Source organism: Panthera pardus, unplaced genomic scaffold, assembly GCF_024362965.1.
Source record: "Panthera pardus isolate Hobbes unplaced genomic scaffold, ASM2436296v1 HiC_scaffold_17, whole genome shotgun sequence".
Taxonomy (NCBI): domain Eukaryota; kingdom Metazoa; phylum Chordata; class Mammalia; order Carnivora; family Felidae; genus Panthera; species Panthera pardus.
This window is the reverse complement of record NW_026526732.1, coordinates 149,360,054-149,375,334: the sequence shown is the minus strand read 5'-3', so window position 1 is coordinate 149,375,334 and position 15,281 is coordinate 149,360,054. Positions and strand designations below refer to the sequence as shown.

The following is a 15,281-nucleotide window of genomic DNA, read 5'->3' as shown; positions in this document are numbered from 1 at the left end:
GGTTTTGTGGGGGTTGTGGTATGAGAGAAGTGTCTTGTGCCCCCTCGTGCTGAGCCACATTGGTCTCTACTCTGCCCATGCCTACTGGACCATCTCTATATATACCTGTACGCAGATACATGCAGTAGGGGGGCTTCCCAGGGCTCTGGGGTGAGAGGGGTTAACAGGGAAGGACAATATGTAACTCCAAGCCAGGATTTCCTCAGATTCTCTCAGAGACCCAGGTGCCTGGGGTGTGTGCCCTACCCCCTCCAAATACTGGGCCTAGGGCCAGTTGCATTTCTTGCCTGTCACATGGTTTCCCAGCTTAGTTTGGCCAGGGGAGGAGCAAGGTCCAGAGTCAAATCTGCTCCAAGCTCTGGGCTGACTAAAAGGAGCAGGCAGACAGACGGGTCTCATCTCTCTTGGATCTTCCAGCCATGAGGCTCCTCTGGGGGCTGATCTGGATGTCCAACTTCTTCGCCTTGTCTCTGCAGAAGCCCAGGTCCTGGAGGAAGGACACTGTAGTGCTTGAGCGGGACAGGGCTGGTGATGGGAGAGCAGGCGTGGGGGACCTAATTGTGGAGTGAGGGGTGGAGGGGCCCGAGTGTCACTGAATGCTGACCCCTTCCTGTTCTCCCTAGGTTGCTCCTGTTTTCTCCTTCTGTGGTTCACCTGGGGGTTCCTCTATCAGTGGGGCTACAGCTCCAGGATGCTCCCCGGGGACAGGTCGTGACAGGATCAGTGTTCCTGAGAAACCCATCCGGCTTGAAAGCACTCTGCTCCCCACAGGTGGACTTCACCCTCAGCTCAGAAAAAGACTTTGTGCTCCTTAGCCTCCAGGTAACTGGACTCCACTCCCTTCTACTGCTTCTTAGCACTTCCCACCCTGTCACCCTGTTCCCTTCTGTCTTCTTCTTCTTCTTTTTTTAACATTTACTTATTTATTTTTGAGAGAGAGAGAGAGAGAGAGAGAGAGAGAGAGAGAGCGCACAAGTGGGGGAGGAGCAGAGAGAGAGAGGGAGACACAGAATCCAAAGCAGGCTCCTGGTTCTGAGCTGTAAGCACAGAGCCCGACTTGGGGCTCAAGCCCACGAACCTCAAGATCATGACCTGAGCCGAAGTCTGAGGCTTAACCCACTGAGCCACCCAGATGTCCCCACCTCTGTCTTATAAGTGCTTTTGCCTTCTCACTAGCCTCCCTCCCCTCCTCTTCTTCCCCCATCTCCACACTGTTGCCTTTCCTGTTTCTATCTCGGACTCTGGCTTTTTCCTTCTGCTCTGTCTGTGATCTGCGCCCTCTCCGTCTCCTGACAGGTCTCCCTGAAAGATGCAGAAAGCTGTGGCCTCCACCTCCTCCTTGGTGGCCCTGAGGTCCAGCTAGTGGCCAAGTCACCGTGGCTGAAGAATTATCTGTCCAGAAATACAGACATTCAGGGTGTCAACCTGCGTTTCTCCTCTCGCCGAGGGCATCTCTTTCTGCAGACTGACCAGCCCGTTTATAACCCTGGCCAGCGGGGTGAGTCTGAGCCCCAGGGCCTCTACCTTTGTCACCCAGTCTGCTCAAGACACGTTTGACACCCTGTAAGTGAGATAGCCTGATCATGCCGCACAGGAAGGCTGCTTAGCAAATATTTGTTGTCCTTCCCCTCAATCCCTGGAAGCAATGGGGGCCGGACCCACCCTTTGCGAATGGATTCCTGCTCACCTCTTGCCTTCCTCTCCTAGTTCGGTACCGAGTCTTTGCTCTGGATCAGAACATGCGCCCATCCACTGACACTCTTACGGTTACAGTAGAGGTGAGACCCTGACCTCTGACCTTCTGTTCAGCAAGGCTGCTAATCTGACCTCCCTCTCATAACCACTTCTCCCATTGCAGAACTCTCATGGCCTCCTTGTGCGGAAGAAGGAAGTGTACACTCCCTCCTCCCTCTTCCAGGATGACTTTGTGATTCCCGATATCTCAGAGTGAGCTCCCCTGACCTGGAGATGGCCCCTCCCATTCCTATTTTCCTTGGCTGTCCCCCTCCAGTGCCCAGTCAGACCTCGAGTTCTCCCCCACATCCCCCAGTTCGGGTTCCCCCCACCCCCTGCCAGTCAGTCCTCCTTCCGGGAGCCAGGCCTCTGGCTGTCTGTGTGCCTCTTGCACAAGTGGGCTGAGTCCCTCTCCCACTTGTAGGCCAGGGACATGGAAGATCTCAGCCCGGTTCTCAGACGGCCGAGAATCTAACAGCAGCACCCAGTTTGAGGTGAAGAAGTATGGTAAGAGCTGGAGACACGAGGGATAGGCAGCTCCTTTCCTAAAGGAGATATGGATAGAAGGAGAGGTGGTGGGGGCAGGGCAGGAGCAGGGAGGTATGGGTACCACAGCCCTGAGGGGAGGGACGTCTTTGAAGGGTCCTTTCGCTAGACTCTGACCTGCCACCCCTTCACCCCGGGTCAGTCCTTCCCAACTTTGAGGTGAAGATTGTTCCCGGAAAGCCCTACATCCTGACAACGCCTGGCTTTCTTGATGAAATCCAATTAGACGTCCAGGCCAGGTAACTCTCCCATCCCCCACGTGGGGCACCCAGGGCTCGCCACTCAGTATGAAGGAACTGTGAAGCCCTGCCTCCCCCTTGCCTCAGCGTGCCCCCCTCCCCACCACGGACATTGCCCTTATTTCCTAGACCTAACTTCTTGATCTCTCTGTGGTGGCAGGTACATCTATGGGAAGCCAGTGCAAGGGGTGGCATATGTGCGCTTCGGGCTCCTGGGTGAGGATGGTGATAAGACTTTCCTTCGGGGGCTGGAGAGTCAGACCAAGGTAGGAAGGAGGGTGGGGGTGTGGGGAAGGTGAGGAGGGTGTGGGGGAGGTGAAGTGGGAGACAAATCGCACCCATACCCTGTTTTCTTCTTTGCCCCAGCTGGTAGATGGCCAGTGCCATATTTCCCTCTCAAAGGCTGAGGTTCAGGGTGCCCTTGAGAAGCTTAAGGTTAATGTTGCTGACCTCCCGGGGCTGCGCCTCTATGTTGCAGCTGCCATCATTGAGTCTCCAGGTGAGAGGTTTCCCTGATTATGATCCCAGACCCTTGCCTCTGACCTCTGAGCTGATCCTCTGTTCTCCAGCATCGACACCATCCTCTGTTCCTCTTACCCTTGTCTTATACCCGAAGCCAGGGAAGATCCAGGAGACTGTCTCTCCCCAGCTGTGTTTCTGGGTGGTTTTGGGAGAAGATGTCTTTTCCCCCCCTCTTTTTTCACTCATCCTTCCATCCTTCCTTCCTTCCATCCCTCCCTCCCTCCCTCCCTCCAGCCAGCAGACATATAGTAACACTATCTGTGTGCTGGGTCCTGTGTTGGCTTCTGCAAACAGAGATGAATATAAGGTGACCTGTGCCCTAAGGGGTTCACCGTCTGGTGGGCAGGAAACACTTGAGCTGTGTTCCCCCTTGCTCTCCTGTTTCTCTCTCCTTGGCTATGGCATTCTGTCTTCCACCTCTGTCTTGCAGGGGGAGAGATGGAGGAGGCAGAGCTCACATCTTGGCGTTTTGTGTCATCTCCCTTCTCCTTGGATCTTAGCAAGACTAAGCGACACCTCGTGCCTGGGGCCCCCTTTCTGCTGCAGGTTTCATCTGGAAGGGGAGGATGAGTCGGGGGAGGGGATGTTGCCAGGAGGGCACAGGGCCTCACTGGCCACTCTCCTTTGCCTGTCCCACCCTCACTCACCTAGGCCCTGGTCCGAGACATGTCTGGCTCCCCAGCTTCTGGTGTTCCTGTCAAAGTTTCTGCCACGTTGTCTTCTGGATCTGCTTCTAGAATCCAGGACTTTGAACGAAACACAGATGGGAGCGGCCAAGTCATTATTCCCATTGCTACCTCTCCGACCATCTCAGAAGTGCAGCTCTTGGTAGGACTCCCACTCGTGAGACAGGGTAGCAGAAGGAAATAAAGGCTGGCTGGCTGGCTGGCTTTCTAAGAATCCATGTCCCAGGCTGGGGGAAGGAGCTGGGTACCGGGTCCTTGCCACTGACCCTATGCCTGCCCTGCTCTTCTTTCCAGGTGTCTGCAGGCTCCCCTCATCCAGCCATAGGCAGGTTTGCTGTGAGAGCCCCACGCTCAGGCTCCCCATTCCTGTCCATTGTGCGGCCAGATCCTCGACCCCCTCGTGTCGGGGACACTCTCATCCTGAATCTGCAAGCTGTGGGCATCAGTGGGGACAGCTTCTCTCATTACTACTACATGGTGTGCATAAGCTGGGTTGTTGAGAGGGGGGCGTGCAGGGAGGATCTTAGGCAGGAAAGAACCCTTGGGGTTGGAGGGAATGGTTTCAGGATTGGGGATGTGCAGTGAAGAGGAAACAATTCTTGACCCAGATCCTATCCCGGGGCCGGATCGTGTCTGTGAATCGAGAGCCCAGAGGGGAACTGACCTCAGTCTCTGTGTTTGTGGACCATCACTTGGTACCCTCCTTCTACCTTGTGGCCTTCTACTATCATGGGGGCATCCCAGTGGCCAACTCCCTTCGAGTGGACGTCCAGGTCGGGGCCTGTGAGGGCAAGGTAACTGGCATTGGGAGAAGTGGTATGTCTGTGTGTTAGGGGGTTAAGAGAGAAAGAAGAGGGAATGAAGAAGCTCTCCCCACTCTGACTGCCCCCTACCTCCTGCCTCTGCCAGCTGGAGCTGAATGTGGACAGCAGCAAGACGTATCATCCTGGGGAGCCTGTAAAGCTCCAGTTGCAAACAGATTCTCCAGCCCTGGTGGCACTGGGAGCTGTGGACATGGCTTTGTATGCTGTGGGTGGGAGGTCCCACAAACCCCTCAACATGGGCAAGGTTTGTCAAGACCCTCTGTTCTCCCCAGCCTTCCCTCCTCTCTGTGGCTCATTCTCCTGCTGTCCTGAGCCCTGAGCCCTGGGCCCAGCTCCTAGATCTCACTCAAGCTCCCCACGGACTACCCCCAGTCTTCCCTCAAGCCCAGCCCCTTGTGGTCTCTATTTCCCTACTCTCCGTATGTCTTTCACGGTTGCTCGTACCCTGCATTCTCACCTGAAGCCGAGCACCAATCTGGCCCCTCAAGTTGTGTGCAACATCCCAGCTTTTTTTTGCCAGGTCTTCGAAGTTATGAACAGCTATGACCTTGGCTGTGGTCCTGGAGGTGGGGACAATGCCCGTCAGGTGTTTGAGGCAGCTGGTCTGGCCTTTTCTGATGGAGACGTATTGACTTCAGTCAGAAAGAGTGAGAACAGAGGAGGAAGGGGGAGTTGGGTGGTAGGGAAATCAGGAAGGAGGAGGGGTCTGAGGGTGTAAAATGGGAAGAGGATTGGCAGGATGGGCTGGGCCAGTGAAATGGGGCAGGGAGAGGAGGTGAGAGGCCATACACCCTACTCTTGGCTGCACTTCTGCTTTCTACCAGGTATGAGCTGTCCCAAGGAGAAGAAAACCCGGAAAAAGAGAAACGTGAACTTCCAAAAGGCGATTCATGAGAAGCGTGAGTTGTGGGTGCCTATGTAGCTCTCCACTTGGGCCCAAGGGTCAGGGTAAGGGGGTTCTGCCTCTTGGCTGCTCAGCCTGTATATGGTATTTGGGGCCAGAGACCTGAGTTCTGGGGTTGAATGTGGATGGAGGCCCTCTCCACTGGCCTCGTTTGAGTTCCTGATCTCTCAGGGTGAGTCCTTGTGTATCTGGAGGTCAGGGTGGGGAATGGGATGTATCTCCTTTTGGTTCCCCCACGTTTACCCTCACCTGGCCTGCAGTGGGCGAGTATGCTTCCCAGGAAGCCAGGCGCTGCTGCCAGGATGGGCTGATACGGTTGCCCATGATACGCTCCTGTGAGCAGCGGGCGGCTCGTGTGCGGCAGCCAGGCTGCCGGGAGCCCTTCCTGTCCTGCTGCCAGTTTGCGGAGAGCCTGCGCAAGAAGTCCCAGTCCAGGAGCCAGGGGGGCCTTGCCCGAGGTGAGGCTCTGGGTGGGGCTGGGGGACAGGAAGGAGCACCTGGAAGGGCAGAATGGTCCCCTCCTCATTCCCCTCCACTGTGGTTCCCTAGCCCTAGAGGCCCTGCAGGAGGAGGACCTGATCGATGAAGATGACATTGCTGTGCGTAGCTTCTTCCCGGAGAACTGGCTCTGGAGAGTGGAAACAGTGGACCGCTTCTACCAGTGAGGGGGTGCGGTGGGCCTGGCCTTATCTCTGCGCTGTGTTTGCAGCCAGCCTAGGGTGTGACAGGGCTTCTCTCCTTTCCCACCACAGATTGTCACAGGTGCTTCCTGACTCTCTGACCACATGGGAGATCCATGGTGTGAGCTTGTCTGCAAGCACAGGTGAGATTGCCCTGCCTGGACCTCAGGCCTCCTGCTTCTGTCTCCCTCCAGCCTAGGCTCCCCACTTAGCCCTTTGCTCTTAGTATAGGACTAGGGGAAGAATGCTGGAGAAGTCTGTGTTGGCATGCACTGGGGCTGGGAGGCTAGAATGTGGCGGCAGGTGGGGGGCAGATCTGGGTCATCCCCTGCCCCTCCCGCCTGGGACCCTGTGGCCATGGTGCCCCCTGCCTCTGGTCTCTGCCCCCTCTCCCATCCCTCCCTGCCTTGTCCTTCAGGCCTGTGTGTGGCTACACCGGCCCAGCTCCGAGTGTTCCGTGAATTCCACCTGCACCTCCGCCTGCCCCTCTCTGTCCGCCGCTTTGAGCAGCTTGAGCTGCGACCTGTCCTCTACAACTACCTGGATAAAAATCTGACCGTGAGGCCTTGCAGGAGCCTGAGCACACAGGGGAGTGGGTGGGAGCTGGGGCAGGTGAAGGGTGAGGAGCCTAACTGGGCTGAGGCTCTGGCCATCCCTGTCTTCCTGCACCCAGGTGAGCGTCCATGTGACCCCAGTGGAGGGGCTGTGCCTGGCTGGAGGGGGAGGGCTGGCCCAGAGTGTACTGGTACCTGCGAGCTCTGCCCGGCCTGTTGGCTTCTCTGTGGTGCCCATGGCAGCTGCTGCTGTGTCCCTGAAGGTGGTGGCTCGAGGGTCCTTGGAGTTCCCTGTGGGGGATGCAGTGTCTAAGGTTCTACAAATTCAGGTGAGTGGAACACCTGAATCCAGGTCCCCAGGCTCCCAGATTTATACCCCCACACCCCTGCGCCCTCTCTGCTGGCCAGGCCAGAGACCCAACACCCAAACCCAATGCCTTGGTCTGTTTACATCTTCTACGATTCTGATTCAACTCTGTCCCTGAAGTTCAAACTCTAAGTCCTGGGGAGTATGCCCTGGGGAGGGCAGGCTGTGGTACTATGTGACCTCTCACAGCTATGTTTTCCCTGAGACAGAAGGAAGGGGCCATCCACACGGAGGAGATGGTCTATGAACTCAATCCCCTGGGTGAGCAGCCCCCTGCCTCCAGCCATTAGTGTCTTAATGGGGTTGTAGGTGGTGGGGGCGGGGTGGGGGGCGGTATGGGCAGCAAAACAGACTGCCAACTTCCCCCATCTCCACAGACCACCGAGGCCGGACCTTGGAGATTCCTGGCAACTCTGATCCCAATATCATTCCTGATGGAGATTTCAGCAGCTTTGTCAGGGTTACAGGTGGGAGCTGCCTCCAGTCTCTTCCCAGGAGCACCCTCAGATTCATGTGAAACCCACAGACCCTTGTTTGATCCCATGATCCCAATGGGTTCCCAGACCTGCTCTCTGATCCTTAACCCTCCACCTCCCCTATAGCCTCAGATCCATTGGACACTTTGGGCTCTAAAGGGGCCTTGTCGCCAGGAGGCCTTGCCTCCCTCCTGAGAGTTCCCACCGGCTGCGGGGAACAAACCATGATCCTCTTGGCTCCAACACTGGCCGCTTCCCGCTACCTGGACAAGACAGAGCAGTGGAGCACACTGCCCCCCGAGACCAAGGACCACGCTGTGGATCTGATCCAGAAAGGTTCTGGGGACAGGGGCAAGCAGGCATGGGGCTGAGAGAGGGCAGTTAAAGGAAGAGGGGCAACCCAAGTGGCTAGAGGGGAGAAGAAGGGAGGCACCTGGTGGGAATGGGGAGTGTGGCCTCGGGCACATACAGTGGGAGAGTGAGTGTCGCCTCAGCAGCTGCCTCTCCTCTCCAAGGCTACATGCGGATCCAGCAGTTTCGGAAGACAGATGGTTCCTATGGGGCTTGGATACAACGGGACAGCAGCACCTGGTGAGGCTGGGAGAGTGTTTCTGGGTCTCAGAGAGGGGCTGGGGCTGGTGGGGGCAGAGCCAGGTACCCTGGGAGGGTGAATAACCAGGTGTCTGAGGGAATGGGGATGTGTCCCCTACAGGGACCAGTCACTATTCCCCACTATCCCTTCCTCCCCTCTAGGCTCACGGCTTTTGTGCTGAAGGTACTGAGTTTGGCTCAGGAGCAGGTGGGCGGCTCACCTGAAAAGCTGCAGGAGACGGCCAGGTGGCTGCTGTCCCAGCAGCAGGCTGACGGTTCATTCCAGGACCCCCACCCGGTCATACACAGGGCCATGCAGGTTCGGGGCTGGGAGTTTGGACAGAGGAGCCTAGGTGGGAGGACTCTCCTTGCCCCTCCCTGCTCCTAGTTGACATCTCCTTTTCTACCCCCTTCAACTAGGGGGGCTTGGTGGGAGATGATGAGACTGTAGCACTCACGGCCTTTGTGGTCATCGCCCTTCAGCATGGGCTGGCCGTCTTCCAGGACGGCAACGCAGAGCAGCTGAAGCAGAAAGTGGTAAGAGCACCTAGGGGTCTGCCCTTTCCTGTTCCCCAGCTCTCTCCCTTTCTCTTCAGGAACCCAGGTGTCCAGCTCTGTGACCTGCCTTCCCACTTTCTCCTAGCAAACCTCCATCTCAAAAGCAAATACTTTCTTGGGAGAGAGAGCAAGCGCTGGGATCCTGGGGGCCCATGCAGCTGCCATCACTGCCTATGCCCTGACTCTCACCAAGGCTCCCGAGGACTTGCGGCGTGTTGCCCACAACAATCTCATGGCCATGGCCCAGAAGACTGGAGGTGAGTCAAGTTTTGGCAATGAACCAGGGACCCCTGAGTGTGCCCAAAGGGAGAAATTGAATGAACACCTCAAGAGGGAATGAAAGCATAAGCAAGTTAATTGGGGTAGAATCCGGAGAGCCCGACACAGAGAGCGTCACAGGGCCAGGCAACAAGGACCTGGCCCCCATTCACCTGTGGATCTCCCTTCACTTCCAGATAATGTGTACTGGGGCTCAGTCACTGGTTCTCAGAGCAATGTCGTCCCACCCACTCTGGCTCCTCGCAGCCCGGCAGACCCCCTGCCCCAGGCCCCAGCCCTGTGGATTGAAACCACAGCCTACAGCCTGCTCCACCTGCTGCTACAGGAGGGCAAGTCAGAGACGGCCGACCATGCTGCAGCCTGGCTTACTCACCAGGGCAGCTTCCAAGGGGGATTCCGTAGCACCCAGGTAGGGGCTGCCCTGGGGCTCTGGGGTAGATGGCCCTGAGACCAAGTGCCTGAGTCCTGGCTCACCTCCCCAGGACACGGTGATGGCCTTGGATGCTCTGTCTGCATACTGGATTGCTTCCCACACCATGGAAGAGAGGGGGCTCAATGTGACTCTCAGCTCCATAGGCCGCAATGGGTTCAAGTCCCATGAGCTGCAGCTGAACAACCACCAAGTTCAGGGCCTAGAGGAGGAGCTGGAGGTGAGCCACTCCCTCACCTGGCTTGCCATGACACCTGGGCCTACTGCGGCCAGGCCAGAAGCCATCCCCAGCCCACCTCCCCCCCTTGTGGAATCCCCATGGCCTCTCTTGCTGATATCCTCGTGGTAAGACTTGCAGTGTGACCTGGAGAAAGTCACATAACCTCCGAGCTTCATTTTTCCCATCTCAAAATTAATAAATGCAGAGGGTACCAAACAGCGTTTTTAGGAGGCTGAGGTGAGACAGTGTACGTGAAGGTGTGTGAGAGTGTGAGATGGAAGAGAAGAGGTGGTTTTCAGGGAGGAAGTAAATTGGAGCAACGTTGTGCCCTCTTGTGCCTTTCTGACATCCTTTCCCTTTTCTGTTCCTGCAAGTTTTCCTTGGGCAGCAAGATTAATGTGAAGATAGGAGGAAACAGCAAAGGGACCTTGAAGGTGAGAGCCAGCAGCACTGGATGCCTAGGGCCCAACAGGGAGGGGCTGTGGTCTTGAGTGGGAGGCCTGAGGGCAGAGCTCATGGTTGAGGAAGGAGGGAGACACCACAGGGTTGGTGGCCCCCCTGCTCTTTCCTGGGCATTTTCCCTCACTCTGGTCTCTACCTTCTCCGGGCACCTGCTATTTCCTTTTACCCTTTAGTGTTGACGGTGCACACACGCAGCACCTCAACCCAGGCTGCTCCCCTGAGTCACAGGCCCATGTGTCCCACAGCACCTCAGACATGGCACGTCCCAAACCCCTTCTTCCTCCTGTGTCCCCTCATCTGGCTGACAGAGCCCCTTCCCCACAAGAGCCCAGCTGCCACTCTGGAGGCCATCTTAAGTGTCCCCGTCCCAGCACTTCCTTATGGTCCCAGTAATTCCTCCTCTGCTCCCCTGCCACCCTGGGCTCTTGTCACTTGTTTCCGGGACTCTGCTAAGATGGTTTGGGAACTTCTCCATCCCCCCATATCTTACCCCTCTGATCCATTGTCCACACTGCCATGAGATCAACCTCCTGACAACACTAGTCAGATTAGCCCTGGAGAAAAGTCAGACTCTTCCACATACACGATCGAACCCCTGTCCACCTCCCCAGCCAGACAAAACCACTCATCTACATAGTTCTCCTCGCTTTCAGTGTTCTTACGCCGCTTTTTCCCCAAGTGACACATTCATTCTTCTCCTTCAAGCTTTGGCCAGAAGCCTTTCCTGAGCTTTCCATCCCAGCCTCCTCTGTGCACCGTGTAGAGTGCTTGCCCCTGAGTGCCGGTCCCTGCTCCCCATGACCCACCAGCTAACCCAATTCCTGGGCCTCCCATGTTTATGGACTGGTCAGGAGGGGTGAGAGGGGCTGAAGGCCTGGAATCCCTCAGCCCAGGAGATGCCCCAGCTGTGGCTCTGGAGAAAGGCCTGGGCCCCAAATGTCCTCTGTTCTCACTCCTTGTTGAGCCAGATCCTTCGTACCTACAATGTCCTGGACATGAAGAACACAACCTGTGAGGATCTTCATATTGAAGTTACAGTCATGGGCCATGTCGAATACACAAGTGAGTGTTGGGGTTGGAGGCTGTGGGGCCCCCAGGGGGCTGGTGACAGGGGCCAAGCCACAATGCCATCCCTGTGCAGTGGAAGCAAATGAGGACTATGAGGACTATGTGTATGAGGAGCTTCCAGCTAAGGATGATCCAGACAACGGTTCCCAGACCGTGACACCCCTGCAGCTGTTTGAGAGACGGCGGAGCCGCCGCCGGCGGGAGGCACCCAAGGTGGCTGATGAACAGGAGTCCGGAGTGCAGTACATCGTGTGCATCTGGTGGGTGCTGGGGGCTGCACCCGACATGGGGGAACTGCTGGGCTGGGAGACGGAAGCAGGACCGAGGCTGGGGCTGGGCATCTGCAACCCAGTGCAAGTGGGACCTGGACATGTCTCTGCAGGCGGAAAGACAAGGTGGGGCTCCCGGGCATGGCCATTGCTGATATCACCCTGCTGAGTGGATTCAATGCCCTGCGTGCTGACCTGGAGAAGGTGTGGTCACCTGCCCAGAGGGACCCCTTGTGCCCTCTGGAGCCCTGCTCCATCCCTGAAGCCATTCCAGCTGCTGAGCCCTGTCTTGTACAGGGCCCAGGGCCACCTCCCTGTGACCATCTCTCCTTCCCCACAGCTGACCTCCCTCTCTGACCAATACGTGAGTCATTTCGAGACTGAGGGGCCCCACGTCCTGCTGTACTTTGACTCGGTGAGCAGGGAGAGGTGACGCAGGGAAGAGACCACACTAGATTTACCGAGCATATGTTACGAAGTTTCCCAGGAGACAGCTGTATGAGCAGCCAGTGCTCTTAGAGAGAACTTGGGATGTGAGCAGGGAGACAGGATAAAAGTGTGCCAGAGCAGAGTCAGGGGCAGGCCCAGGAGTCTGCGTTGCCTGTAGGCGATGGGGCTGAGCCCCTAATGCGGCGTGGGGGTCAGTGCCAGTCAGCAGGAAAGGACTTGAGAGCCGCTCATAAAGCTGAATTGGTTCAACTTGAGGGCTGCCTTTGTTTTTTGTTGTTGACCTTCCTAGTTTTTTCTGGTTTTGTTTTTGTTTTTTAAAGTTTATTTATTTTAATTTTTTAAACCTTTATTTATTTTTGAGAGAGAGAAAGAGTGCAAGCAGGGGAGGAACAGAGAGAGAGAGAGGGAGACACAGAATCCAAAGCAGGCTCCAGGCTCCAAGCTGTCATCACAGAGACCGATGCGGGGCTCAAACTCATGAACTGCGAGATCATGACCTGAACCAAAGTTGGATGCTTAACTGACTGAGCCACCCTCGCACCCCTAAACTGTATTTATTTTTGAGGGAGACAGAGACAGAGAGAGAATGCACATGTGCACACGAGAGCCAGGGAGGGGCAGAGAGAAAGGAGAGGATCCCAAGCAGGCTCCGCACTGTCATCTCCAAGCCCTATGTGGGGCTTGAACTCATGAACTGCGAGACCATGACCTGAGCCAAAATCGGTTAAGCAACCGACTGAGCTACCCCGGCACCCCTGGGGTTTGTTTTTGATATTAAAATGTATTTTCTTTTATAAAGTGATGATGGTCTTGGATGAGTTTTTGTCTTTTTGTGCCATTATTTGGCTAAAACAAAGAATTATTAACCCTTTGAGTGCCCTCAAGTGTTTTTTGAACATCAACTGTAATCTCTTGGGGAAAATATGAAAAAGCTGTGTCAATACTGTAACACCATTAGCCAGGTGTGTGTGGGTCAGGGAAGACAGACCTTGTTAGCCTGGGAAGCCAGGCAGAGGAGTTTGGTTGAACACCATCGAAGATGAGGAGCCAGGAAGATTTCTAGGCAAGGAGTTGACCTAGGCAGCCCAGCACAAGAGGGAAAGGGTCAGGGTAGGGGCTGAACTGGACCAGTGTGTGCGTGAGGAGAGGAGTCTGGGTCTAAGCTGTGAGCTGCAGCGTCATGGAGCATGGGAGAGTGACAGCAGCTGCCGTTAGGGTGACAGATAAAGGAGGGCCCAGTTGCATCGGTGAGGAAGCAAGGCTGTCAGGAGGGTGGGTAGGCTTTGGGGGCAGGCAGAGTGAATTTGGAGAACTTATAGGTCCCACAAAAATCCTAATGCAAGAATGAGGCTGAATGTTTAGCGTGGGAATCATCAGCCCGGAAGGGTTTGGTGAAAGTCAGGGAGTGGCTGAGACCTCCTCAGGGAAGTACAGGGGACAGGGGGAGCCAGGGCCAGGGAATGCGCCTCTGGGAAGGAAGAAGGGGGATGGTCAGGAATGGCGAGGTCAGAACCAGGGATGACCTTAAAAACCTTAAAAACTAACCTTAAGCTTGGAGAGTTTCGTGCAGAATATGTCCATTATGTGGGACTCTGCCAAGGGGCCAGGGGCACTGGAGACTGGAATGAGGTCACTGTTTGGCAGTGAGGTCAGCAGAGACCTTGGGGAGCAGTTCTTAGAGTTCTGGCAGCCGGAAGGTAATAGAATGTGATGGATACTGGAGATAAGACCAACGAGTACCAGAGACAGGTCAAGGATATGCAGCACAGTGGCCTTCAGGGTTCAGGGTGTGCTCTCCTGACCGCTCCTCCCCACTGTGCCAGGTCCCCACCTCCCGGGAGTGCGTGGGCTTTGGAGCTGTTCAGGAGGTGGCCGTGGGGCTAGTACAGCCGGCTAGTGCAACCCTGTATGATTACTACAACCCCGGTGAGGACTTGGGGGACACTTGGGAGGTTTGGAGTAGGTGTCCCCATATGGGACATTGGGACCTGGGGCAATGCAGGGTGGCAGGGGTGTCCTGTGGCTCCTTAGGACTGGGGAGGCAGTGAGGGGGACCTACATTCTAACTGCCCTCTCTCTTCTCCAGAGCACAAATGTTCTATCTTCTATGGGGCACCCACTAAGAGCAAACTCTTGTCCACATTGTGCTCTGCTGACGTCTGCCAGTGTGCTGAGGGTGAGAGCCAGGGCCTGGGGCAGGGGGTGGGAAGACAGAGAGGCTGGGGCCTACACTGTCTCATCTGGGCCCCCTGACACCAGGGAAGTGTCCTCGACAGCGTCGTGCCCTGGAGCGGGGCCTGCAGGAAGAGGCCGGGTACAGAATGAAGTTTGCCTGCTACTACCCCCCGAGTGCAGTACGGTCAGTCTTCCCTCTTACCCAAGGCCTCTCTGCCTGGGCCTGCTCCTCTCAGCCTCAGGTGGGACAAACCTGTGCTCCCGTCTCTTGAACTCCCTTGTAGGCTTCCAGGTTAAGGTCCTCCGAGAAGATGGCAGAGCTGCCTTCCGCCTCTTCGAGACCAGAATCAGCCAAGTCCTGCACTTCAGTATGAAGGGAACAGTTGGGCGGGTGGGGCTGGGGGGATCTAGGGAGCTGAGGTCAGGGTTTGCGGCCTGGCTGCTTGGAATAGCTCAAGTTCAGAGTCTGAGCTCAAAGCCCCTCAGCATCTTAGAAGCTCTGGGCTTGTCCATAAATAGGAAAGCAGTTGTATCTCCCCATTAGTCACAGTGAGGGCAAAATGAGCGGGTCCATGCATAGCCCCTGGCCCCTGCTTGTCCTGTACCTTCTCTTTTCCTCTGACAACCCTCATGCACATTATCCTCTCAGCCAAGGACACTAAGGCCACTGCTGGTCAGACCCGAAACTTCCTGGTTCGAGCCTCCTGCCGCCTTCGCTTGGAACCTGGGAAAGAATATTTGATCCTGGGTCTGGACGGGGCTACCTATGACCTCAAGGGAGAGTGAGTTCTCTGGGCCCCTCTGTCTCTTTCTCTCCTCACACCTCATGAGGGAACAGATCCCCAGCACCCAGACCCTGCCCCCACAGAAGCCAGGCGCTTCATGCTCTCCTCTCCCACCAGCTTATCCTCCCCACCCCTGCTGACCATCCCTTTGCCCCTACAGCCCCCAGTACCTGCTGGACTCGAATAGCTGGGTTGAGGAGATGCCCTCTGAACGCCTGTGCCGGAGCACCCGCCATCGGGAAGCCTGCGCCCAGCTCAATGACTTCCTTGAGGTGTATGGCTCTCAGGGGTGCCAGGTGTAAGGGCTGCCCTCCCATCTCCCCCAGGAGGAGCCCGAGCCAGGGAAAGGTGATGCCTGGATTGTTGCTGTGCCCGGACCCCTGGACGTGGTCCCTGGGAAGGACCAGGGACTCAATAAAGGTCTTTGGCGGCAAAGTGTCAATGCGTGTCTCCAGAACTGAC

The 15,281-nt window shown here is 56.3% G+C and overlaps 1 protein-coding gene across 1 annotated transcript; it reads left to right on the top strand.

The window, feature by feature from the left end:
• The first annotated feature begins 351 nt into the window (after positions 1-351).
• LOC109260502 (complement C4-A-like) lies at positions 352-15,261 on the top strand. The gene is given in 42 exon segments (XM_053905210.1): positions 352-484; positions 624-822; positions 1,297-1,498; positions 1,708-1,778; positions 1,859-1,947; positions 2,159-2,241; positions 2,423-2,519; positions 2,680-2,785; positions 2,886-3,018; positions 3,472-3,587; positions 3,693-3,869; positions 4,022-4,204; positions 4,336-4,521; positions 4,637-4,795; positions 5,072-5,198; positions 5,376-5,450; positions 5,716-5,913; positions 6,005-6,116; positions 6,208-6,278; positions 6,554-6,693; positions 6,809-7,018; positions 7,266-7,317; positions 7,434-7,523; positions 7,659-7,868; positions 8,048-8,123; positions 8,286-8,442; positions 8,544-8,660; positions 8,767-8,938; positions 9,137-9,369; positions 9,443-9,610; positions 9,985-10,044; positions 11,041-11,134; positions 11,214-11,400; positions 11,523-11,613; positions 11,750-11,824; positions 13,683-13,785; positions 13,946-14,035; positions 14,119-14,201; positions 14,203-14,218; positions 14,319-14,402; positions 14,684-14,816; positions 14,980-15,261. Coding segments are annotated over 42 exon segments (5,232 nt in total). The 5' UTR covers positions 352-419; the 3' UTR covers positions 15,122-15,261.
• Positions 15,262-15,281: the final 20 nt, after the last annotated feature.